Genomic DNA, 27358 nt, shown 5'->3' with positions numbered 1-27358 from the left:
GTTCTGTTGTGTGGTGTGTGGTTGCTGGTGAGTATTTGCTTCAGGTTGGGGGGCTGTCTGTAAGCAAGGACTGGCCTGTCTCCCAAGATCTGTGAGAGTGATGGGTCGTCCTTCAGGATAGGTTGTAGATCCCTGATGATGCCTTGGAGAGGTTTTAGTTGGGAGCTGAAGGTGATGGCTAGTGGCGTGCTGTTATTTTCTTTGTTGGGCCTGTCCTGTAGTAGGTGACTTCTGGGTACTCTTCTGGCTCTGTCAATCTGTTTCTTCACTTCAGCAAGTGGGTATTTTAGTTGTAGGAATGCATGCTAGAGATCTTGTAGGTGTTTGTCTATGTCTGAGGGGTTGGAGCAAATGCAGTTATATCGTAGAGCTTGGCTGTAGACAATGGATCGTGTGGTATGATCTGGATGAAAGCTAGAGGCATGTAGGTAGGAATAACGGTCAGTAGGTTTCCGATATAGGGTGGTGTTTACGTGACCATCGCTTATTAGCACCGTAGTGTCCAGGAAGTGGATCTCTTGTGTGGACTGGTTCAGGCTGAGGTTGATGGTGGGATGGAAATTGTTGAAATCATGGTGGAATTCCTCAAGAGCTTCTTTTCCATGGGTCCAGATGATGATGATGTCATCAATGTAGCGCAAGTAGAGTAGGGGCATTAGGAGATGAGAGCTGAGCAAGCGTTGTTCTAAGTCAGCCGTAAAAATGTTGGCATACTGTGGGGCCATGCGGGTACCCATTGCAGTGCCGCTGATTTGAAGGTATACATTGTCCCCAAATGTGAAATAGTTATGGGTGAGAACAAAGTCACAAAGTTCAGCCACCAGGTTAGCCGTGACATTATCAGGGATACCGTTCCTGACGGCTTGTAGTCCATCTTTGTGTGGAATGTTGGTGTAGAGGCTTCTACATCCATAGTGGCTAGGATGGTGTTTTTAGGAAGATCACCAATGGACTGTAGTTTCCTCAGGAAGTCAGTGGTGTCTCGAAGATAGCTGGGAGTGCTGGTAACGAAGGGCCTGAGGAGGGAGTCTACATAGCCAGACAATCCTGCTGTCAGGGTGCCAATGCCTGAGATGATGGGGTGTCCAGGATTTCCAGGTTTATGGATCTTGGGTAGCAGATAGAATACCCCAGGTCGGGGTTCTAGGGGTGTGTCTGTGCGGATTTGTTCTTGTGCTTTTTCTGGGAGTTTCTTGAGCAAATGCTGTAGTTTCTTTTGGTAACTCTCAGTGGGATCAGAGGGTAATGGCTTGTAGAAAGCGGTGTTGGAGAGCTGCCTAGTAGCCTCTTGTTCATACTCTGACCTATTCATGATGACCACAGCACCTCCTTTGTCAGCCTTTTTGATTATGATGTCAGAGTTGTTTCTGAGGCTGTGGATGGCACTGTGTTCTGCACGGCTGAGGTTATGGGGCAAGTGATGCTGCTTTTCCACAATTTCAGCTCATGCATGTCGGCGGAAGCACTCTATGTAGAAGTCCAGTCTGCTGCTTCGCCTTCAGGAGGAGTCCACCCAGAATCCTTCTTTTTGTAGTGTTGGTAGGAAGGTCTCTGTGGGTTAATATGTGTGCATCATCCCCATACATGAGCCCATAATTACTGCATGGGAGAACAGAATACTGCACTAGCAGAATACCTGTCTACACAGCCAGGAGATCTGCTAGGCAATGAACAACACAACAAAGCGTGCAAACCTTCAGAAGGGAGGATTAAGACAGAAGAATAATTTGCTACATGGTTTTCACGGAACACCACTAGCCAATTTCCACTCAAAACTTAAGATATTACAAAAGTTGTTGCTACCATGCAAAAATAGAGACCAATTTTAAAAATTCATATCCATCATCATTCAGAGAGCCTCTCCTTAACAATTCCATTATAAAGATTTTCTCCATTAACTTGTTTTTGGGGGGGGGGAGGTGGGATGGGGGAGGGGGGCGGTGAGACAACAATTACTCTAGGACCATACATTACCCTGAGAGTCAGTCCCTGAAAAACCCACACACTTTTATGTGGAAAGTGCTACAGGGGAAAGGAGAATCTGAGGTTAACTATTTAAGTGTATGAATACACAGTATTCACAGTGCAAGGATTTAAGATTTCAGTGCTCAAAGCAATGACTGAAATGGTGAAAGCCAAATCACCATTCATGACCCAGTTAGCCCTTACCTTGAACTTACATAGTGCTTTGTGTTTTTAAAGCATTGTACAAACATGCATTAAACAAACTTCCTGATACCCACCTATATCACAAAGGTATGAAATATTAGCCCAAGTTGCTAGATAACAAAGGGCAGGTTACACTGACTTGCCCTAGGCCATACAATGGCTATCAAAGCTGAGATCAGAACTAAGAGGTTACTGGCTTCTGGACCCTCTCTTGGGTACAGGCTATATTACAAAAGGTTTGCCAATATAGTTATAATGGTAGACAACCCACCTAGGGTAGATGCAATTTCTACCAGCAAAAAAATGTTCTTCAGCTGCTACAGCTTATACTAGTTTCCTGGACAAAAAAACAAACCAAAACAAAACAAACAAACTGGTATAACTGCATCTACACTAGAGCTTCTGCCGGTATATAAACATCGTTAAAAAAGCACCCCTAACTGACATATTGGCAAGAGTTTTTAGTGTAGACCTGGCCTCAGACAACATTCCACCCTGCCTCACTGATTTCCCCCGCCCCAATTTACTAAGACATTTCATTACGCTGCAATGACGAATAAATATTGGCTGTCCCATCAGCCCCACCCAAAACAGCATACCACATTACATGTGGTCAGTTATTTCAGCAGGTTAGAAAGTAACTTTTAATATGTGAATAAGACAATAAATGGGTTTTTTTTTAATCAAAAGTCATTACTAAGCCCTGGTCTACACTACAGGGTTAGGTCAAATTTAGCCGTGTTAGGTCAATTTTATAATGAATGTGTCTACACAAGCAACGCCATTCTGTCAACCTAAAGGGCTCTTAAAATTGACTTCTGTACTCCTCCCTGGCGAAGGGAGTAGCGCTAAAATCGACCTTGCTGGATCGAATTTGGGAGAGTGCAGACGCAAATTGACATTATTGGACTCCGGAAGCTATCCCAGAGTGCGCCAATGAGACCTCTCTGGACAGCACTTTCAACTCCGATGCACTAGCCAGGTACACAGGAAAAGCCCCGGGAACTTTTGAATTTCATTTCCTGTTTGGTCATTGTGGCGAACTCAGCAGCACAGGTGACCATGCAGTCCCCCTAGAATCACAAACGAACTCCAGCATGGAGCAAACAGGAGACACTGGATCTGATTTCTGTATGGGGAGAAGAATCTGTGCAGGCAGAACTCCTATCAGAAAGAAGAAATGCTTATATGCCAAAATCGCACAGGGCATGATGGACAAAGGCTAAAACAGGGACATACAGCACTGCTGTGTGAAAGTCAAGTTGCTCAGGCAAGCCTACCAAAAGACAAAGGAGGCAAATGGTCATTCTGGGACAGAGCCTCATACATGCCACTTCTATGATCAGCTGCATGGCATTCTAGGGGGGACTCTACCACTGTCCGTGGACACCTGCAAGGGGGGAGTCTCACACAACACAGAGGAGGATTTTGTGGATGAGGAAGAGGAGGAGGAGGAGAATGCGCACCAGGCAAGTGGTGAATCCGTTCTCTCTGTCAGCCAGGACCTTTTCATCACCCTGGAGCCAATACCTTCCCAAGGCGAGATCCCCGACCCTGAAGATGGAGAAGGCACCTCTGGTGAGTGCACATTTGTAACTACAGTACAAGGTTTAAAAGCAATAGTGTTTAATGTTTGATTTTCTCTGAAGACTTGGGATGCATTCGCGGCCAGTACAGCTACTGGAACAGTCTGTTAACGTGTCTGGGGATGGACCGGGAATCCTCCAGGGGCATCTCCATGAAGCTCTCCTGAAGGTACTCTGAAAGCCTTTGCAGAAGGTTTCTGGGGAGGGCTGCCATATTTCATCCTCCACGGTAGGACACTTTACCACGCAAAGCCAGTAGCAAGTAGTCTGGAATCACTGCAGCAGAAGGCAAAAAGAAAAGGAGTACTTGTGGCACCTTAGAGACTAAGAAATTTATTAGAGCATAAGCTTTCGTGAGCTACAGCTCACTTCATCGGATGCATTAGGTGGAAAAAACAGAGGAGAGATTTATATACACACACACAGAGAACATGAAACAATGGGTTTATCATACACACTGTAAGGAGAGTGATCACTTAAGATAAGCCATCACCAACAGCGGGGGGGGAAGGAGGAAAACCTTTCATGGTGACAAGCAGGTAGGCTAATTCCAGCAGTTAACAAGAATATCAGAGGAACAGTGGGGGGTGGGGTGGGGAGGAGAAATACCATGGGGAAATAGTTTTACTTTGTGTAATGACTCATCCATTCCTAGTCTCGATTCAAGCCTAAGTTAATTGTATCCAGTTTGCAAATTAATTCCAATTCAGCAGTCTCTCCTTGGAGTCTGTTTTTGAAGCTTTTTTGTTGAAGGATAGCCACTCTTAGGTCTGTGATCGAGTGACCAGAGAGATTGAAGTGTTCTCCAACTGGTTTTTGAATGTTATAATTCTTGACGTCTGATTTGTGCCCATTCATTCTTTTACGTAGAGACTGTCCAGTTTGGCCAATGTACATGGCAGAGGGGCATTGCTGGCACATGATGGCATATATCACATTGGTAGATGCGCAGGTGAACGAGCCTCTGATAGTGTGGCTGATGTGATTAGGCCCTATGATGGTATCCCCTGAATAGATATGTGGACAGAGTTGGCAACGGGCTTTGTTGCAAGGATAGGTTCCTGGGTTAGTGGTTCTGTTGTGTGGTGTGTGGTTGCTGGTGAGTATTTGCTTCAGATTGGGGGGCTGTCTGTAAGCAAGGACTGGTCTATCTCCCAAGATCTGAGAGAGCGATGGCTCGTCCTTCAGGATAGGTTGTAGATCCTTGATGATGCGTTGGAGAGGTTTTAGTTGGGGGCTGAAGGTGATGGCTAGTGGCGTTCTGTTGTTTTCTTTGTTGGGCCTGTCCTGTAGTAGGTGACTTCTGGGTACTCTTCTGGCTCTGTCAATCTGTTTCTTCACTTCAGCAGGTGGGTATTGTAGTTGTAGGAATGCATGATAGAGATCTTGTAGGTGTTTGTCTCTGTCTGAGGGGTTGGAGCAAATGCGGTTATATCGTAGCGCTTGGCTGTAGACAATGGATCGAGTGGTATGATCTGGATGAAAGCTAGAGGCATGTAGGTAGGAATAGCGGTCAGTAGGTTTCCGATATAGGGTGGTGTTTATGTGACCATCGCTTATTAGCACCGTAGTGTCCAGGAAGTGGATCTCTTGTGTGGACTGGTCCAGGCTGAGGTTGATGGTGGGATGGAAATTGTTGAAATCATGGTGGAATTCCTCAAGAGCTTCTTTTCCATGGGTCCAGATGATGAAGATGTCATCAATGTAGCGCAAGTAGAGTAGGGGCATTAGGGGACGAGAGCTGAGGAAGCGTTGTTCTAAGTCAGCCATAAAAATGTTGGCATACTGTGGGGCCATGCGGGTACCCATCGCAGTGCCGCTGATTTGAAGGTATACATTGTCACCAAATGTGAAATAGTTATGGGTCAGGACAAAGTCACAAAGTTCTGCCACCAGGTTAGCCGTGACAGTATCGGGGATACTGTTCCTGACGGCTTGTAGTCCATCTTTGTGTGGAATGCAGAAGGCATGGCAGCGAATGGTCCTGGGTTTTGGTCACATTCAAGCAACATTCAGTCTATAGCTTTCTGTGTTAGCCTCAGGAGAGCGATATCATTCATGGTCACCTGGTTGAAATAGGGGAATTTTTGTAAGGGAACAGTAAAAGGACCCCGTTCATCCTGGGCTGTTTGCGCTTGGCTAAAAGGGATCATTCCATAGCCATTTGGCGGGGGGAGGGGTGAACGGATCATCCCAAATAGCCACTCGGAGAGGTGGGGGAAGGTGTGTGATGCACATCCACCTGAAAACCGCAGCCCCTCCTTTTAAATGGCAAACCCAACCAGCATTGCTTGCTATGGGAAAGGAGGACGTTGCAGTTTGAAAACATTCCCACGTTATGAAGGCGTTAGAAGCCAAAGCAGCATACCCTTTGGCTTACCATGGCTGCCTGGAAACCAAATTCTGTTGCCCAGCCGTGTGTGATGTGTCACCATGCCAGCAGGCACTCAATATAAAAGGCAAAATACAACCTTGTACCTAAAGCACACGTGCAATCTTCTGTGAATTGCTTGATTCACTGTGAAAGAGTCTCCCTTTTGTTCTCAGAAATGTATCATCTTAAATTTTACTCTCCCTTTTTATCCCCCTGCAGGTGCAAATGTTTCTATGCTCCCTCTATCATCTCCAACCCCGAGGCTATAGCAGATAAGACAAAAAAAAAAAGAAAAAAAAGCACTCACGATGACATGTTTTCTGAGCTCATGCAATCCTCCCGCACTGATAGGGCACAGCTGAATGCATGGAGGCATTCAGTGGCAGAGTCCAGGAAAGCATTAAGTGAGCACGATGAGAAGAGGCAGGATGCAATGCTAAGGCTAATGGGGGAGCAAACAGACATGCTCACGTGTCTGGTGGAGCTGCAGGAAAGCCAACAAGAGCACAGAACGCTGCTGCAGCCACTGTACAATCTCCTGCCCTCCTCCCCAGTTCCATCTCCTGCTCACTCAAACGCCCAAGAACACAGGGGAGGAGGCTCCGGGCACATCCAGCCACTCTACTCCAGAGGATGGCCCAAGCAACAGAAGGCTGTCATTCAAATAGTTTTGATTTGTAGTGTGACTACAATAAGCAATGTGCCCTTGTCCTTCCCTCCTTCCCCCCCTGACCCTACCCCCTCCAACCCACCTTATCAATTATCTCCCCCTTTTTTTTTTTAAATTAATAAAAAAAGAATGCATGGTTTCAAAACAATAGTGACTTTATTTCCGTTGCCAGCTGTGATCGAAGGTGGGGAGGGTGGTTGGCTTAAAGGAAATTAAAATCAACAAAGGGGGCGGGTTTGCATCAAGGAGAAACACATACAACTGTCACACCATAGCCTGGCCAGTCATGAAACTGGTTTTCAAAGCCTCTCTGATGTGCAGCGTGCCTACTTGTGCTCTTCTAATCGCCCTGGTGTCTGGCCGTTCAAAACTGGCAACCAGGCAATTTGCCTCAACAGCAAGCAGCAATAACAATGGGAATATTGGTTGCGCTGAGGTCTAACCTAGTCAGCAAACAGCAACAGCAAGCTTTTAAACGTCCAAGGGCACATTCTACCACCATTCTGCACTTGCTCAGCCTATAGTTGAACTGCTCCTTACTACTGTCCAGACTGCGTGTGTATGGCTTCATGAGCCATGGGAGCAAGGGGTAGGCTGCGTCCCCAAGGATAACTAATGACATTTCAACAACCCCAACTGTAACTTTCTGGTCTGAGAAGTAAGTCCCTTCTTGCAGCTGCTCAAACAGTCCAGAGTTCCTAAAGATGCGAGCGTCATGCACCTTTCCCAGCCATCCCATGTTGATGTCGGTGAAACGTCCCTTGTGGTCCACCAGTGCTTGCAGCACCATTGAAAAGTATCCCTTGCAGTTTATGTACCGGTTGGCAAGGTGGTCCGGTGCCAAGATAGGGATATGCGTTCCACCTATCGCCCCACCACAGTTAGGGAAACCCATTGCAGCAAAGCCATCCACTATGACCTGATCACATTTCCCAGAGTCACTACCCTTGATAGTAGAACATCAGTGATTGCATTGGCTATTTGAATCACAGCAATCCCCACAGTAGATTTGCCCACTCCAAATTGATTCCCAACTGACCAGTAGCAGTCAGGCATTGCAAGCTTTCACAGGGCTATCGCCACTCGCTTATCAACTGTCAGGGCAGCTCTCATCTTGGTATTCCTGCACTTCAGGGCAGGGGAAAGCAACTCGCAGAGTTCCAGGAAAGTGGCCTTACGCATGCGAAAATTTTGCAGCCACTGGGAATCATCCCATACATGCAAGACTATGTGGTCCCACCAGTCTCTGCTTGTTTGCCAGGCCCAGAATTGGCGTTCCACTGTATCATAAAATACCAGTGTTGGAAGGGACCTCAGGAAGTCCATCTAGTCCAACCCCCTGCTCAAAGCAGGACCAATCCCCAATTTTTGCCCCAGATCCCTAAATGGCTCCCCACAAGGACTGAACTCACAACCCTGGGTTTAGCAGGCTAATGCTCAAATCACTGAGCTATACCTCTCCCTATCAACCAGCCCCACTGCTGCCATGATGTCCCAATTGCCACATCCCATGCTTTCAGGAACATCTGTGACCATGTCCTCCTCACAGTCATCCTCGTGCTGCCGTCTCTTAGCCAGGTTCTGCACATACTGCAGTAAAATACACAAGGTGTTTTCAATGCTCGCAACAGCAGCAGTGAGCTGAGCAGGCTCCATGCTTGCCGTCTGCATGGGTAACCCTGGAAAAAAGGCGCAAAATTATTGTCTGCAGTTGCTTTCACGGAGGGAGGGAGGGGAGACTGATGACATGTACCCAAAACCACTCACGACAATGTTTTTGCCCCATCAGACATTGGGAGCATAACCCAGAATTCCAATGGGCAGCGGAGACTGAGAACTGTGGGATAGCTTCCCACAGTGCACTGCTCCGGGAGTCAATGCTAGCCATGGAAGTGAGGACGCACTCTGCCAACTTAATGTGCTTAGTGGAGATGTACACAATTGACTGTATAAAATCGATTTCTAAAAATCAACTTCTATAAAATCGACCTAATTTCGTAGTGCAGACGTACAATAAACACAATGATATTTCTTAGGGTAACTTTGTTGTGTCTGTAGATTAGCAAAGAATTCTCATGAGCTTTTTTACAAGTTATTCTCTTACTATTATAGGGTCGTTATTATTTGAGCACAGGGTCTCCTGTGTGCTTGGCTCTGTACCAGAAGGACTTTCACATCCTGAGGCAATACCTCAGAAGACAAAGCTAGTCTGAAAGAGACACTGGGGTATGTCTACACTGCAATAAGACATCCATGGCTGGCCTATGTCAGCTGACTAGGGCTCGCAGGGCTTGACCTGTGCAGCTATGAAGTTGCAGTGTAGATGTTCTGGCTCAGTCAGGAGCCTGGGCTCTGGGACCCTCCCCGGATCCCAGAATCTAGGCTCCTACCTGAGCCTGAACATCTACACTGCAATTTTATAGCCCCACAAGCCTGGGTCAGCTAACATAGGACTGCTGTGGATGTTTTATTGCAGTGTGGACATACCCACTAGGTGACCATACTTCTCCCTTCCTTCTATAAGGCCTTCTGTACTGCATATGTGCATCTGTTCTGCATGCTCACACAACTCAACACTTCTGGTAGGAAGGGAAGCAGCAGTCTTTTGATTGTACAGCACTACAAAACTATTCTCAGTAATGGAGGGGAATGAATGTCTTGTATTCTGTTCTTCTTCAAGCACTAAACGTAACACTAAAGCAATGATCCCACACCTACTTCTTCATGAAGTGGTCCCCTACTTCTTACACCGTATTTGCAAATTTTCAATGTAATTTAGAGTGCATGAATTGACACTTGAATTAATATATTATCGACGAGGCAATATGAAACTGACAATCTTGAAAAAGTTTGTTTACAAACCATTTATGAATCAATCAATCAATGTGATATGATTACAATTACGTCATCTTTGCAGTCAGTTGATTCTAAGACTCATTTATTACTTTGTTTTCACAGATTAGAATTAGGTACCTTCACTGCAGCTATGACAACATACAAAGCCATTACGTATCTTGAAACCTAATAGAACTGGCAAATCAGTAGCAGGTATAACAGCATACCTGTTGATATCTGATAGCTACAAGTATAGACCTATTATGGGAGAAAAATCCATACCTTTAACCATCACTGAAAGTGTTTTAATTAAAGTGCTTCAAAACACCTATTTGAAAATAGTAGGCATTCGGCTAGAAAACAGAACCATCCATCATAAGTAAGGATACTCCACATAACTTTTAAACACAAATGATTTACAATCTATCAATATTGAGATGCTCTCTCTTTTTCAATAGTTCTCAAATCACAATCTCTAATATTGATCTATTCACACCAAAGAAAACACCCTATTTTCAGAGTAGTTTTCTCTGTAGCTGAAATATAAATTATTTAATTCACACTTTTGTATAATTAGCAGTAAATACAATCTGCTTCACAGACTCCTTGAATTCCATTGTAGCTCTGAAATCACAAGTCCTAAATAATAAAATATTTTGAAGTCTTGAAGGAGAATATTAGATTATATCTTTAACAGTTATCTGCAAGTTAATTCCAATTAATTTATTTTTAGCTTCATCAAAATGTGAAATTAGGGTGAGGGAAAAGAGCAAGACATAATCATCAAATTAGAGACCTCAGGACAATTCCACAGAGGAAGCTGTCCCTCCTCCTATGTGCTCCCCTAGAGTCTGATGAGTAGCTGTCTCAAATGAAAGAAATTTTTCCTCCTTTTACAGTTTCTAAAATTAGAACTTGGGGACACAAAACATCACAGCTATTGCAAGACCTCATAACCTGCACAGTGCTGCTGTAAGAAATAATGATCTTGCCATCCACCATAGACACTTATAGCAATTTGCTAAGTAATTGCTTAAAGGGTGTCCTTCGCTCAAACTGGTTTGTCAACGGGAAACTGCATTTAATAAAATCTGACGATTTATGAGTGGACTTTGAAGTTCAACATAGAGAAAAGAACAAGCCATTTCACATTTCTAGCAGAAAAAAAAAATAAGACAAGGGAACAGTTCTAAGGAGTTTCGTGGAACCTTGACAGCAGCATTCTAAGGGGGAAAACATACAGTTTGCATTTTCTATTATTTCCAATACAATTTTGGCATAATCTCATTTTAGATTTTTTTAAAAATCTGTTTTCATTGGCTTGATCTTGGTGATACAGGAACATACAGACACCACAGCAAGACTATATATCCAACATTAGAAACTATCCTGTATTTTCCCCCAACCTAATAAACAATTTATAAACCAAATTCTTTAGAAGCTTCACCAATGCACCTTAAAGATAAACAAATCCAGTCTTGAAAACCTACACAAAGGCAACTTTAAAGTCTTTTTCTTTCTATACTGCCTTTGCAGTTATTTCAGAACAGCTTTTTCCCCTCACAGGCAAAGATGAGCTTCTCCACCTGGTGATCCTATTGTGAAGTTGTAATCTTGCATAAGGTGGTAAGACAAATATTGTCCTGGAAATGAATGTACCACCACAAATTCAACACCATGAACCAAATCCTGCTTGCCTGAGCCACGTGCATTGTTCCATATCACTGCATAATGAAGCAGGGAGAAAAGCTTGGTGAAAGCCTTGTATGAATACCAAAATCTGAGTGACAGTAAACAACACTGCAAAAGAAAAAAGAAGAAGTCACAAGTATGCACATTTCCTGTAACAGGGATATAGGGTGGATGGGTGTGGGGGTTACGCTACTAATCTGCATTTATTTGAATACAGTCAAGAAAATTTACCTTGCTTACAGATCCAAAATTTTAGCCCTCTAACTAAAAAATGAATTAAACCAGAAGTAAGATGGCAGTGCTTGAGGACTCTGCATGCAATTAAAAGTAAGTATTTACATAAAGAGGGTTCTGACTCATTCATGGGGAGGAGAATAATATACCAAGTCCTCGGCTTACAGATCAGCTTACTGCCTTAGGAGGAGAAAGTTATTTTTGCAACTGCGCATTTTCCTGAAGTCCCTATTTAAAATAATGGGTGGAGTCTGAAGAACCACTGCAATAAAAAAAAAAAGCAACTGGCATTGGCCATGGCACTAAAATAGCTTCTACAGCTCATGAATAAGGCAGGAATTAACAGTCATCTCAGGTACAGGACTTGCACTATTCCTTCTTGGACAACTAACAAAAAATACCATTTAGACCACAGGATCAGTCAGTTTTAAAAATGTCAACATCTCAGAAACAAGTATTATTGGAAAGCTGGACTTCTTAACTTATCAGTGCTACACAGCACTCAGCAAATCACCAGCCTATAATATCAGTACATTCTGAATACCAGGTTAGCTCACATGCCCCCTGCCCCTTATTTTAGCAGCTATTATCTTTAGCTACAGTTAGGAACTACCATATGAAAAGCAGCTTGGAATCCCAGCTTCAAAGCACTGACAGGTTTCAGAGTAGCAGCCGTGTTAGTCTGTATTCGCAAAAAGAAAAGGAGTACTGAATTCCACTGAATGCATCCGATGAAGTGAGTTATAGCTCACGAAAGCTTATGCTCAAATTTTTTAGTCTCTAAGGTGCCACAAGTACTCCTTTTCTTCAAAATACTGTAAAGGATTAATCTCCAACTCTAGTGCTACATAGGGTATGAGCTGTTGAAACGGTGTTTGCTTTTTTCCCTACTTGCAATCTTTAAAAATTTAAAGATGGTCTTCAAAAACAAAGGCGTTAAGATTTGTGCCATTTTTGCTCTATTATGATGTACAAAGACAACCTGAAAAGGATCCATAAGAAGTTTGCCTTTTTTTTTTTTTTTTAATGTCAAAAATTCTGTGTCTCTCTAGAAGACTCCCAGGATGGCTGGAGGTTTGATACAACAACATCAAATGCAATGTAAGAGAATTGCTTCATAAAATCACGGATATTAAAAATGGATTGGATGAACTAATAAGATTTCTTCATTCCTCTGCCAATATAGAATTGTTCCCTACAGTATGGTGAACCAGTACAATTAAACTTTTCCAAGCACTGACCATGAACTGGTAGTTTGAATAAAAATTCAGATCAATAGGCAAAGGGCATATGGCAGCACACTTTGTAAAAATTGGCTTCCAAGAGCAGAGGTTGGAAAGAATGAAAGCCTTTTCCACCAGCTTCTCTAGGTGGAAGAAATTCAAAGAAGAAAAGATATGTGATGCACAGTTGCACTCAAGTTAACTTGCAAAAGATAATTAGGTCAAAAAAGTACCGGTAACCCCTGAAATGCATTTAATTGAAAGTGTATTTTGCCCTTTTGGCTAATTATATAAGTGTAGCTATAGTAAGTGAGAAGACTTCCTCAGAAGAAAGGAATAAAAGTAGAAAGACAGCTGACATCTTCACCACACTATGACCCATTAAAATAAGCTTGCCCTCTTTTCGTAAGGGGCAAACCAAAGTGAACAATTTCAGGGTACACACATGCACTGAAAAACCACCACCAAGCTTAAAATCTAAAGGTTGACAATGGTTTTACACACAACGTAGGTTGGGAGCAGCATATTATAGGTTTTTATTCCAGCATTTGTGGTTATTGTTGCAAGCCTATCTTTTCTAGTTTTCATAATTTCCAGCAAGATTCTCATTTGAAGACAAGACTTTCCAAGTCTGGTCTCAACCCAAAGATTGTGTTTTAAAGTCTGAAGAAAGCCTCCTCAGATAACTCAAAGGCTAAAAGTTTAAAAAACAAACAAACAAACAAAAACTTTTAACACTGTAAAGATTTCTGATAGAGCTAATTCAGAGATGGTTTGAATGCAGTAACGTCAAACTTCACATAGGGCTAGACCTCAGTGAGAAATGGTTACAATTGGCGGGGGGGAGGGAAAGACACCACCATTAAAAACGTTCCTTTGCATTCAGAACTAAAAAATTACTTGCATACGTTGTATAACTGCATGCAGCAGGACTTGGGGGGAAAAAAGTTACCCGACACTTACTAACCAGAGGTAGATACATGAGGAAAAGAAGTGGAATGCCCTGGTGAGAAGGTCAGCCAATATTACCTATAGTTTGTTTTCTTAAACAGCACTGGGATTTCTAGCAAGGTCCCTAGTCCACTGTCCCTGGACCTTGCTTGGAGACACCATCTTTTATATTCTCAGACACCTACTAGTCAGAGGCTAAGTTTCAAGCACCATCTCCCCTCTATCTGTTGAAAGGGAGACTAAACTTTCTGAATACTATGAAGAAAGTCTGCTATTCTACTCAATTCTCAGGATCCATTTGAGTCCCCATCATCCAAGATATAGTGCCCACCTCTGCTGCTTCTCATAGCTTTCTCAAGCATGAGCACAGAACTGACTGCTGACAGTTTCACTGGGTATGTCAACACAGAAAATCTGAGCCTAGGTCTACATACTCGGTTCTGCTATGGTGCTAAAAATAGCCATGTAGATGTCTGGGCTTGAGATGGAGCTTGGGCTCTGAAGCCTGGGGAAGAGGGTGGATTACACAACCTGAGCCCCAATCAGAGCCCAAATATCTACACAGCTATTTTTAGTGCCATAGAGAGAGCTCTGAGAGACGGAGTCTGTAGACCTGGACTGTAAGACTTATTGCTGCATAAGGTTTTTGTTGTTGCCATTACTATTACCCCAGTTTACTGAACTGCAGTGAAAATAGTCATTAATTTTGTTCTGCTGCACAAGAAGTGAGCAGCAGCAGAGGCACTGTGGTTGTGTGGTTTGCAGACTCTGGAGGACATCACTGCACTACTTTACATTTGAAAGGCTAGAGACTTATTGTAATCAAAATTTACATTCCACAGAATTTTATGGGGTAACTCATGGAGGGAAAACTTCCCACTTACTACTGAGTAATGGGCATAATTTTTCAAGACCATGTATGCTGGGCAGCTGAGATGCGCGCGCGCACACACACACACACGCATACGCACACAAAAGGGTAATTAGAATGCCATAGATCATTATTTGCCATATGTATTAAGCGGCTGAAAATAAAACTTGCTGAGTTCCAGACACCAGTTATACAACTCCAGTGCCACGCTTAAAAGGATCACGCCCCGTTCTGTCTCAAAAGGGGAAACTACATATAATTGACCTAAATCTGAATCTTAAGACTAACAGCACAAATGCTTCAAATCCATTATTTAACAATACATTGCAGCTACGACTATACTTCATATTCCACTTGCTGAGTATTGTATTGTGCTGTGTGTATAACCGCTATGCCTTCACACTGACTCCTGCTCAAGGAAGGGACCTGTTACTTGCTGTCACACCTCATCAACTGTAAGGTCCATGTACTATACTAAACAGAAAGCAAGGAAATGAAGATCAACAATAATTCAGCCACAGTGTAAGTATGTAGTCTTTTTATTACAATTTAGGCTGTTAAATGTATACATTAACAGCCAGTATGTACACAGTGGGCAAGTTAACGCTACAATAAGAACTTTAGTTTTTTTTATTTTCTGATGCATGTACATTTTAATTTGCAATTTTAATTACTGCATTAAGTTTAGTTTTCTGTATTTAATAAGTTAAAATGAAACAATTCTGTTTTTTTATAAATTCTGGTAATTATAAACTGGTGAATTAATTGATAAAAGATCAGTGGAACACAAATATACCTGCTGTACTGTTTTTAACATTTCAGACAAGTATAACTGCAAAATATCTCACCACTGTGTGATAACTATGGTCAACGTTGTATAGAGTAACTCCCTATGCAGCATTCCATCTGGTAAGTAACAGATCATCCATATATTCAGAGATATATTAGGAAAACCAAGTTTTATCAACAGGACTATGAAAATAATTGCTTTGAGATTAGCTTCAAGCATTTTATTTTGAAACACCTTGCATGTGAGAATTGAGGGGGTTGGGAAGTTGTTGCATAGCCTGTCATCACTGGCCTTTGTAGCAACGTATTCTTTTATCTGTAAAGCTAAGGGCACAATTAGAAGTATATAGAATAAAATGTTCTTTGTTGATCCCACTCATAGCACTATATTGCCTGAAAGATTCCAAGCCCTTCTCACACAAATCTTAATCTAATCTAATGCAATGAAAAGATATAAGGAAAAGAGTATATTTCCAACTTCCTAGTTGCAGTGTATATATTAAGACTCTGATATCTTGCTTTCTTTCTGATAATGTTGTGAGGAAACACTTCCCATAGTTCTGATCAGCCAGTTTACAAGTACAGAATTATGTCAGCAATTCAGTCAATAAACAAAACTATTAATGTGTGGAAAGAAATAATGTGGTATTTCCAATGCCAGAGAGTCAAAAAGGGAAGCTGTTGATTCAATGGCAATTTCTGTTTTTCTCCCTAATTAAGGTAAAGAACTTCAAAATAAAACAACACAAAACCCAAGTTTTCCTTGAGCTTAAGCTTGGGCTTTCTTGGATAAACCCCAAGACCACTTTAAGAGAGAATAGCAGAAATTATGGCGGCACCACTACTACCCCAGTGAAGCTACACAAAACTCTGCTATACTTTCATGTAGTCTGAACATAGAGCTACTTTTTCACAACTGTTTTGAAGTGGTTTTTCCCACAGCCAAGCGTCTTTCTTACCACCCTCCCCCTTCACAGTGCCCACCAAAAAAAAAAAAAATCACAAGTCTGGTCCGTGGCTTTGTTAAAGTTTCACATAGCACTCACAATATGCTAGGTACTTTCCCCTGAGAAGCTCACACTCTACAGACAAATAAATAAAAGGTAAAAATTAGTATAGTGGTCAAGGTGGGGATGGGCCACAGCATAACAATTAAGAGGTTTTCTGTAAATAAAAAAGCTATACTAATTAATCCTCTTTACATCTCATCACCCCCATCGGCATCATAACTGTAGCTGGTCTTTAGAAGAAACTTTGTGCATAGATGTAAGCACAGGAGACAGCATAGATATATTTGTATAAGAAGCTGATAAATGGTCCAATGAAGTTGGCATTGATAGGGCAGCAAAGAAGGTGGGCTGATGAAAAATGAGACACGGGCAGAACAGTTATGCAAAGACATCAGTGACCATTTCAAACCTTAGGTGGATGGAGCGTCAGTGGAGGGATGACATGGTCTAAACAACAGGCAAGGAAGCCTATGTTAGCAGCAACTTTTGTATGAATTGAAGAGGGGCGATGTGAGTGTCAGGAAGGTCAGAAAGAAGAACATTTCAGTAATGAAGTCAGGAAATCATGAGGGCCCAAATGAGATATTTAGCTGAAGGGATAGAAAACAAAGGACAGATCAGAGAAATATTGTGGTCAAAGAAGCAACGGTATTTGCATATAGCTTAAGTGTGTGAGGTAAGGAAGGAGAAATAAAAAATACCTCCCAAATTAAAGTCTTGAGTGACAGGGAAGATGTTGGTGTTTTCTACAGAGACAGCTAGGGGCAGTTGAGAAGGTGTGAAAGAAAACAGAAGGAGCTTAGTTCTAGTCATGTTAAACTTAAACTGATGGTGAGGCATGCAAGGAGAGAGGATATCAGAGATGCATGCTGTAGTGCAGGATTAGATAGAGTAGAGGTTCTCAAATGGGGGGGGTCGGATCCCCTCAGGGGGTCACGAGGTTATTATGTGTGGGGTCGTGAGCTGTCAGCCTCCACCCTAAACCCCGCTTCACCTCCAGCATTTATAATAGTCTTAAATATTTAAAAAAAAAAGAAAAGTGTTTTTAATTCATAATGTAGGTTGTACTCAGAGGCTTGCTGCGTGAAAGGGGTCACCAGTACAAAAGTTTGAGAACCATTGAGATAGAAGGAAATAAAACAAGTTGTAAAGTAAAAAAAAAAAAAAAAAAAAAAATAAAGAGGAAGGGGCTCACAAGTAATTCCAGAGACAGTGGAGGAGGACAGAAGGAAGAGAACAGTCAGAGAGATAGGAGAAGCCTGAGGAGAATAATCACAGGACAGTGTTGCAGAATTCCAGGGAGAGTGCTCAGGATGATTGACATCTGCTGCTTTTGATATCATCAAAAGGAATTGAATAGAAGTCTTGAGATTTGGCCAGGAAGAGATCTTTAGAACTGCTAGCAGTTTCAGAGGAGAGAGTGGAAGCTAGATTGGAAGAATTTAAAAATTACTAGGACATATTAGAGGTCTTCAAGTCACCAGGGCCGGATGAAATACAGCCTAGAATACTGAAGGAGCTGACTGAGGAGATAGCTCAACCATTAGCGATTATCTCTGAGAAGTCATGGAAGACAGGAGAGATTCCAGAAGACTGGAAAAGGGAAAATATAGTGCCCATCTATAAAAAAGGGAAATAACGACAACCTGGGGAATTACAGACCAGTCAGCTTAACTTCTGTACCCGGAAAGATAATAGAGCAAATAATTAAGCAATCAATTTGCAAACAAACATCTAGAAGATAATAAGGTGATAAGTAACAATCAGCATGGATTTGTCAAAAACAAATAGTGTCAAACCAACCCGATAGCTTTCTCTGACAGGGTAACAAGCCTTGTGGATGGAGGGGAGCGGTAGACGTGGTAGATCTTGACTGTAGTCAATCTTTTGATACTGTCTTACATGATCTTCTCATAAACGAACTAAGGAAATACAACCTAGATGGAGCTATTATAAGGTGGGTACATAACTGGTTGGAAAATTGTTCCCAGAGAGTAGTTATCAATGGTTCACAATCATGCTGGAAGGGCACAATGGAGTGGGATCCCGCAGGGATCGGTTCTGCGTCCGGTTCTGTTCAATATCATCATCGATGATTTAGATAATGGCATAGAGAGAACGCTTATAAAGTTTTGCAGATGATACCAAGTTGGGAGGAGTTGCAAGTGCTTTGGAGGATAGGATTAAAATTCAAAATGATCAGGACAAACTGGGGAAATGATCTGAATCATCCACTGGAACGTGCAGCCTCACCCCACTGGAGCGCTGCTTTACCGAGTTATATCCAAATTAGTGTTCTATCGGGGTAGAGGTGTACTACATTTAGGAAGGAACAATCAGTTGCACACGTACAAAATGGGAAATGACTGCCTAGGAAGGAGAACTGCAGAAAGGGATCTGGGGGCCTTAGTGGACCACAAACTAAATACGAGTCAACAGTGTGACGCAGTTACAAAAAAAGAGAACATCATTCTGGGATGTATTAGCCGGAGTGTCGTAAGCAAGACACGACAAGTAATTCTTCTGCTATACTCCGCTCTGATTAGGCCTCAAGTGGAGTATTGTGTTCAGTTCTGGGCGCCACATTTCAGGAAAGATATGGACAAACTAGAGAAAGTCCCAAGAAGAGCAACAAAAATGATCAGAAGTCTAGAAAACATGAACTATAAGGGAAGATTGAAAAAACTGGGTTTGTTTAGTCTGGAAAAGAGAAGTCCGAGAGGGGACACGATAACAATTTTCAAGTATGTAAAAGGTTGTTACAAAAAGGAGGAAGAAATTTTTTTTATTTAACCTCCGAGGATAGGACAAGAAGCAATGGGCTTAAATTGCAGCAAAGGAGGTTTAGGTTGGACATTAGGAAAAAATTCCTAACTGTCAGGGTGGTTAAGCACTGGAATAAATTGCCTAGGGAGGTTGTGGAATCTCCATCATTGGAGATTTTTAACAGCAGGTTAGACAAACACCTGTCAGGAATGGTCAAGATAATTAGTCCTGCCACAAGTGCAGGGGACTGGACTAGATGACCTCTCGAGGTCCCCTCCAGTTCTATGATTCTATGAATCTAGAATAAAGATGAAAGAGAGAACTCAAGGCAATTGTTGTAAACTGCATATTCAATGAGTTTGAAGGTAGTGTAGGTAGAGAGGCAGGCAGAGGTTGATGGTTAGTTTTGAAGACAGAGGAGATTAGACCATAATTGTATTGGGAGGGAAAAGAAAGAGGACAGCAATGGACTGAAGGAAAGAATGCAGGGGGCTAAGATGGTTAAGAGGATTGGGATACTGGGGCAGATGGACGAGCTGGAGATGGAGAGAGCTGACAGGACACATACAGAAAGGGGTGTTGTCAGGGTTCCTTCCCCACTCTGCACTCTAGGGTACAGATGTGGGGACCCGCATGAAAGACCCCCTAAGCTTATTCTTACCAGCTTAGATTAAAAACTTCGCCAAGGTACAAACTTTGCCTTGGCCTTGAACTGTATGCTGCCACCACCACCAAGTATGTTAAACAAAGAACAGAGAAAGAGCCCACTTGGAGACGTCTTGCCCCAAAATATCCCCCCAAGCCCTACACCCCCTTTCCTGGGGAAGGCTTGATAAAAATCCTCACAAATTTGTACAGGTGAACACAGACCCAAACCCTTGGATCTTAAGAACAATGAAAAATCAGGTTCTTAAAAGAAGAATTTTAATTAAAGAAAAGGTAAAGGAATCACCGCTGTAAAATCAGGATGGAAAATACTTTACCGGGTATTCAGATTCAAAACACAGAGGTTTTACCCTCTGGGCAAAACCTTAAAGTTACAGAAAACAGGAATAAACCTCCCTCTTAACACAGGGAAAATTCACATAAAACAAAAGATAAACTAATCCTCCTTCCCTGGTTTACCTATACTGGTTGCAATATTGGAGACTTGGATTAGGATGGGTTGGAGAAGATGGATTTCTGTCTGGCCTCTCTCAGTCCCAAGAGAGAGCCAACACAGTAAACAAAGAGCACAAACCAAAGCCTCCCCCCCAGGATTTAAATGTATCTTGTTCCCTTATTGGTCCTTTGGGTCAGGTGCCAGCCAGGTTAGCTGAGCTTCTTAACCCTTTACAGGTAACAGGATGTTGCCTCTGGCCAGGAGGGATTTTATAGCACTGTATACAGAAAGGTGGCTACCCTTCTCCCTTTATATTTATGACAGGTATTGAGTAGAGAAAGGAAAAATGAAGGTAAGGAGTGAAATCATGAAGGATTTTATCAATTTAGCCTTTGAAGTCAGCAAATTCCTGTATGGAGAGGGATATGGCACAGAGAGAGGAGTGTTTAAGGACAGAGTCAAAGACTGCATATAAGCAAAAGGGATTGTGAAATGCATTACTGTTTGACCAGAAAGATGGCAGAGCTGAAGAAGAAGAAAGAAACATTGCAATGAAATAAGTCCACGTGGCCAAGGAACTCTCTCCGGAGATGTGTCAGCATAGAAACAGAAGCAGAGGAAACAAATGGTGGAAGAGCGAAGTCAATGCTGGAGGGAGAGCATGGACATCTTGAAAGGGATGGCGGTCACATTGGGCACAGGTGGAGCCTGAGGAAGGGGGCAAGTGGTCTACGTTAAAAGAAATGAAGTGGCTACCAGAAAAAGGGAACTTACATAATGAGAGCTCAGAGATGAAGAGATAGCTGGTGAAGTCAGTGTCAAGCGACCAGCTTTTCTACTGAATGGATGATTTGATCCACGGCTGAAGATCAAATGAGTGAAGACAAGGATCTGTGTAGTTAATGAATCCAATGAGACATCAACACAGAGGTTGAAGTCACCAAGAATAAGTGTGGGAGATTGTGATGAGAGGAAAAAGGAATCACATGTCAAATCTGAGAGAAAGAGTATGTGGCTGGGGAAGAGTCAAGGGGCAGTAGATGACAGCAACATGAAGTAGCAGGAGAGTCTGACGGAGCTTTGCTCAAACAAGGAGATGGAGTAGAAATGCAGGAATGATTTACAGAAGCAGCAGGAAAGGGAAAGGAGGAACCCAAGAACGGCACTAAGTATTGAGGAAGGGTGGTAGAGACAGAGACACCACTAACTTTATAGTATCCTACCCAACAACCAAGAGATTAAGTAAAACAGTAGCTGCTAAAATATTCAGACACTTTCTTTTGGATTAGCTGAAGAGATCCACCAGGACCCTGGTTAAGGAATTTGAGAGTCAACTATTCTTGAGATTTTATGAAAATAAAAGGACACACAAAATCCATTTACCACACAACTTGCCAGTCATAAGGAAACCCAGGTGAAAGATTCAACAGAATAGTATTAATAGTCTCCTGAACCCTGACTGACAAATACAAGTCCACCGGGAAAATTTAAACAGTGCAAACCTATAACTGTACCAAGCACGAAACAATTAGTTATTCTCTACTTCTCCTGCTTTATGAAAGGTCTCCAAGGTGATCCATCGATAACCTTTTTGATTTTGAACAGAACAAAGAGGGTAATAATGATGCCAGGTAAACACAGACCGATAAAGAAAAATGCTAAGGAGAGCCTGTGAAATAGCTATGAAAGCAGTTTGGAAAAGGGGAAGCCTAGTGCAACTGGAAAGCTCCAAGCAGTGTTTTTACAGTCCTAGTAAGAAAGCTGTCTGAATGTGGCAGGACACGAACACTCAGTTCGTACCATTGATGAGTCATTAAGGACAGAAGAAATGGATATTCAGACACACACACCATCCCCTTTTGTGACTGTCAACTCCAGACAGATGAAAACACCAAAGGAAATTTACATTTATGACTACAGTGCTTGGGAGCCACCCATGTTGCCTTCAAACAGGAGCAGTAGCTGTAAAACCCTGCAATCAATGACCTAACATCTAGCAGGTCAGATTTTTGCCTGCTGATGGGAAATACCAAAAGAATAGGAAGGCTATAGTTATTAGCACTTTAACTAAAGTATCGCAATTGCCCCATGTAATCATGATATTAAATTAATAGATTTTAAAATCATTTTAAAGAGGGGAATGATGCAAGGCTGTGGAAAAGTAAGGCTATAGTTTGGTACCAGTGTTTATGTAGGACATAGCAACATTTCTATCCTGGAAACATGTTATTACGCTGAGCATTGTGCTCAAAGGGAATGTTAAAATGGGAGACAGAGCTGCAAACTGGAGCATGGGGTGGAGCTATTCATTGTGGCTCCCATCTAGGAGACTGGCAGCACCACTCCGGGTAGGCAGAAAGAGGCAGCAAGGGCAAAACAGAGCAGACCGGGGCAGTGGGGGGAAAGGAGCTACAGGGCTTAGTGAGGCTATGGGGAGAGGACCTGGCCCTGCAGCTTGACTGGAGCCCTTCCCCTGGCTGCTGGGGAACCGGATGGCTGGCCAGGCCCAGTGCAGAGTGGGGCCAGGGGTGGGGATGCTCTGCACAGAGGAGATCCCCGCCCTAGGAAGCGAAAGAGAAGAAGTTATTCTGAACAGGTCCCGCTACTCCCAAGGTGATGAAGTTGTGTCCCCGAATCCCCGCCTTCCGCCCACCCAGGGGGCGAGCCGGCGGGGCGTGAAGCAGGGCAACAGGGACAAGGGTGTCCTGTGAGCTGGGGCACCATGGGGAGAGGGCTGCCGTATGGGGGGGCTAGGTCCCAGTGGGCGAGGAGATGGGGGGCACCGCGTGGAGGGGGGTCGCCTGGATCCCCGAGAGGAGAGGGAACGGGGGGCGCCCGGCAATCCGGGACGGGGGGCACCGGGAGGGGCGCCCCGCAACCCGTGGGGGGAAGGGTGGGGGAGCGCCTTGCGAGGGGGGATCTGGGAAGAAGGTGGCGCCGTATGGGGGGACCGTGTCCCCCGGGTCCCTGTACGGGGGAGGGCCAGGTCCCCGCGGGGGTGCAGTGCGGGGGGAGGGGGCCCGCTCACGTGTGCGGCCGAGCTGCAGCATCCCATGGCGGGCGCGGGTCTCTGTCCCGGGGGAGCCGGGCCGGGGGTCCCCACTAGGCAGCGGGCATCCAAGCGCCGCGATCACCCGCCCCCGGGCAGTGGGGGCGCCGCTCCGGCCTCGCCCGGCTCCTCCGCGCAGGCGGGCGGCTCGGGCGGTCACTGGAGCTCGGCTGAGGCTCGAGTCCCTCGGCAGCGCCGCCCCGCGCTCCTCATCCTCCCCCGGCGGCGGCGCGACGCGGCGGCTCAGGAGAAAGGGGCGGGGCCTGCTCCGCTCACCAACCCGCCGGCCGCGCCGAGGCCGCAACGTGCGGCGGGCGCCGAGTGCCGGCTCAGCGCGCCCGCCCGGGCAGAGATTGGCGCGCGCCGCGGCCACTTCCGCCCTCCGTGCGGGAGATAGCGCGTGTCCGCCGCAGAAAGGGCTCGGGCCGCTTCCGGCCCGAGGGGCTGCGCTGCTCTGGCCTCCTGTCCGCCCGGCCGGCTGTCCGTGTCCTGCCCTGCGGCAGCTGTGCGCGTCTCCCCCCCGGGCATGGAGGCCCGTCTGTCTGCCCCCCCCACCCCCCGTGCCTGCGACCCGTTTCGGCCTCCCCTCTGCTTTGCCCCCCCCATCCTACATCTGTCCGACTCCCCAGTCTGTGCCTCGGTTGGGTGTCTGCATGACTCCCCCCCCCCAAAGAATCACGAGTCAGGCCCCCAGATGGCCCAAGACTTGTTTAAAAACAATGAATTTTATTGAAAAATGACCTCCTGGCAACTAAAGCTCCCTGTTCCCCAGCTTTTCGTGGGCTAGAAACTTTTATTTTTAAATGAAAGCTGAGATTCTTGGGTAGATCACTTGACTTCGGTATAGGGGACAGCCAGGAAAATCAGCCCTCCAGGAGCTTTCTATAAAAATAAAAGAGTTGCCAACACTGCATTGTGAAGAAGATATATTAGGGCCTGATCACCGTCCTCCGATCCTATTCACTTCAGCTGGAGCGCACATCCTCTCTGAACTGCAGGTCCATGGTGTATTGTGTGAGGAAACAGGTACTAAACATGTATAGGCATGGGACGATTAGATTTTTATTGGTAAATGTTCGTAAATATCACCATCACTCTAGACCAGGGGTCGGCAGCCTTGCAGAAGTGGTGTGCCGAGTCTTCATTTATTCATTCTAATTTAAGGGTTTGTGTGCCAGTAATACATTTTAAGGCTTTTAGAAGGTCTCTTTCTATAAGTCTATAATAGACAACTAAACTGTTGTTATATGTAGAGTAAATAAGGTTTTTAAAATGTTTAAGAAGTTTCATTTAAAATTAAATTAAAATGTAGAGCCCCCCCTCCCCCCCCAACCGGTGGCCAGGACCCGGGCAGTGTGAGTGCCACTGAAAATCAGTTTGCATGCCTTAGCTTGCCTACCCCTGCTCTAGAGGCACAAACTGATGGAAAACATAGCTCCATTGATAAATTTTACAGACAAGCAAAGAAAGAAAAAAGAACCATACTTTGTGTATTTTGACATGTGATGTTGACAATTTGTATTGTAACAGTTATAAAGCTTTATCTTTTTGAATCACAGCATCTACTTCATTAAATAATTATCCTGGCCTCTCCTTGTCTGATCCGTCCATCCCCTAATTTCCTGCAACTGTGAAAATTTAGATACAAATAAAAAAAGTGCTTAAAACAAACATCCATCAAAATTATATGAACAAATAAAAAAACAAGTTCTGACAAGCCTCACTATATATGCGCTCCTGTTCCCATTATTCCAATCTAGTCTCTCCTCTGTAACAGAGATAAAATGTGACTGAATGTTCTCCTTGTTAATACAGCTCCTGTCTGTGTGATGCTGATTTCGGGGGGGGGGGGGGGGTTAGTTAGTTTTTCCATAAGGTTCTCTTGGAGAGATTTTCCTCATACCACCTACTAAAGGCATCTACTCTAAACCACACCCTTCATTGGAAGAAAACTGCATTGTGTGGGTGCTTTGAAAACTATATACATATGTGCGTGCATGCATGCATACCCTGGCTCCTGCAGGTTCATCCACATGAACAGATGCCTGTAGCTGCACAGTGCCTCCTCAGAGTCAATGAGCCTAAATGAATGTATCACCAACTGTTACTCTATCCTAGCACTACGTAGTCTCTGCAGCTGATGAAATCTGCAGTTGCTGGCTGTGCTGAAGTGGCTCTTCTAATGACAGTTACTCAAGGGGCACTGTTTGAGCTGCAGTGTCAATTCAGGCAAGCTAGGGAACAGACAGATCAGCCTCAATTTGCTATTGAGACAAGGTCAGAGCAGACAGCAAGATGAAGAATGAGAGATGAAGATGAAGATGAAGGATTTAAAACCAAAAGTTAAGCTTGATGCTGGGAAAAATATGGATTTCTATTAATTGTCTAATACTATCACTGAAAGTAATTGAGACAGACTAAAGCATCTGGGCATGTAGAATATACTAAACAACAACAGCAGCAGGGGGAAGGGTTTATAGCCTTTATGTTTCAAACCTCCCCCGCACCCCCCACCCCTAATATATGTACCTGAAAGTCAAAGGATATGGAGGCACAGTTGAGAAAATACTTTTCTTCCACCCAGAACATCACTGAGGATATTGCTGGCCCCCTTGGCATAGTTTATTTGGACAAATAGACCCACTTCCACAAGCTGCGTAGATCAGGGTTAGCATCACACTTTAGATTTGTGTGTGTGTTTTAATTCAGGGCAAGAAGAATTCAGTTATCACCCTTTCCCTGGGATCCTTCCCAGAGTAACTACATCTGTGCCAGGAAGCCATGTGGGTTCTGAGAGAAGCTATGTCTACACTAGAGACCTGAGCCACTCATAGCTAAGCCCTTAGGAGTGCAGCAATGCAAGTTTCAGTGTAACTGCATCTTTGACCCCCTCTACAGTCATCTCAAGGAATCCCCTCAGAGGTCTCAGGCCGCTAGCCATCCCTCTCCTTTCTGACAGGAGGTGTAGGCTACAGCTACGCTGCATCCCACTGTGATTACCCCATGCAGATCTGACAAGCATTCAGCCCCTGTCATTTCAATCTTTCTCCAGGGACAATGACAGTGGTTTACCAGTGACTGCACAGCTCTTCCAAAGCAGGGTACATATATTTAAGGAACAAAAGCATCCAGAAAAAATATAAAAAATAATACAATGGTCTAAACACCCACTAAATGTACCAGAAGTCGTCCATCTATCCTATGGGGACCCTGGTAGGTTCCAGTCTTTCCAACCTTCACCAGGGTGGGTCCTCCCTTAGGCAAAACATGTCTATTTGTTAAATCAAAAAGAAGGCCTCTCTGTCATATTAAGCTTGCTCTTTTTACCTCGTGTTTGTTCTTGGTCTCCTGCATCTCTTGAAAACCTGACTTGAACTATATGCAAACTACACTGGGGGAGATACTTCGCTGGAGCAGTTTGCACTCCCAAGGACTGCAGTAATTAGCCACCACTGTTTTCAGTTCCTGAAGAAGCTGTGCTAACCCTCCCCCATGGAGTAGAATGCAATCCTTAGCCCACAATAATTCATTAACATTCATAAAATTAAATACAATATGTTGTTAGCTGTTCAGCTGAGTGTGTGTGTCTTCTCCCTGTGTGCTGCTCCAGCTTCGTGCAGACAGCCAACACAGCAGACCTTGAGCGAACCGCCCAATGACCACAAGATCCGTTAGGGTACAAAGGCACCAGGCCAGGTACTCCCTCTAAAATAAATCTTTATACCCTAATACAAACAAATTACATACTGCCTCTGACAATTACTGCCCCCTGACATAGCTAGTTATCACCCATCACCTTGTACATACTGATTCAATCAAAACTTTTCTATTACATACTGTCATCCTGACCTTAGCTTTTAAAAGGTATCTGTGTTCCTGTTATCCTTGAGAAATGTTTTTGTACCATCCTTGAGATCAGGATGTTCTGGTACCACTTGATATCAGAATGTGCTTGAATAAGTACTTTGTGCTTAGCACTTCTTAAAAATATGTATTTCTGCTATATTAGCCCTGTTCTTGCTAGATTCTGTAAGCAT

At 43.9% G+C, this 27358-nt stretch overlaps 1 protein-coding gene across 2 annotated transcripts in view; it reads right to left on the bottom strand.

Annotated features, from left to right (window-relative positions):
• The window catches only part of SLC44A1 (solute carrier family 44 member 1), a 101127-nt gene extending 77485 nt beyond the window's left edge, over positions 1-23642 (bottom strand). The window contains exon 1 of one of the 2 annotated variants that reach the window (XM_038402225.2): positions 23301-23642. In XM_038402225.2, the coding sequence (XP_038258153.1) occupies positions 23301-23327 (27 nt within the window). In that variant the 5' untranslated portion in view covers positions 23328-23642. The remainder of the gene's footprint in view (positions 1-23300) is intronic. The other variant, XM_038402224.2, reaches the window with a different exon arrangement.
• Positions 23643-27358: the final 3716 nt, after the last annotated feature.

The sequence above is a fragment of the Dermochelys coriacea genome, chromosome 5 (genome assembly GCF_009764565.3).
Source record: "Dermochelys coriacea isolate rDerCor1 chromosome 5, rDerCor1.pri.v4, whole genome shotgun sequence".
Lineage (NCBI taxonomy): Eukaryota > Metazoa > Chordata > Testudines > Dermochelyidae > Dermochelys > Dermochelys coriacea.
Note: the sequence above shows the minus strand (reverse complement) of the source record. Positions and strands in the feature narration are given on the sequence as shown.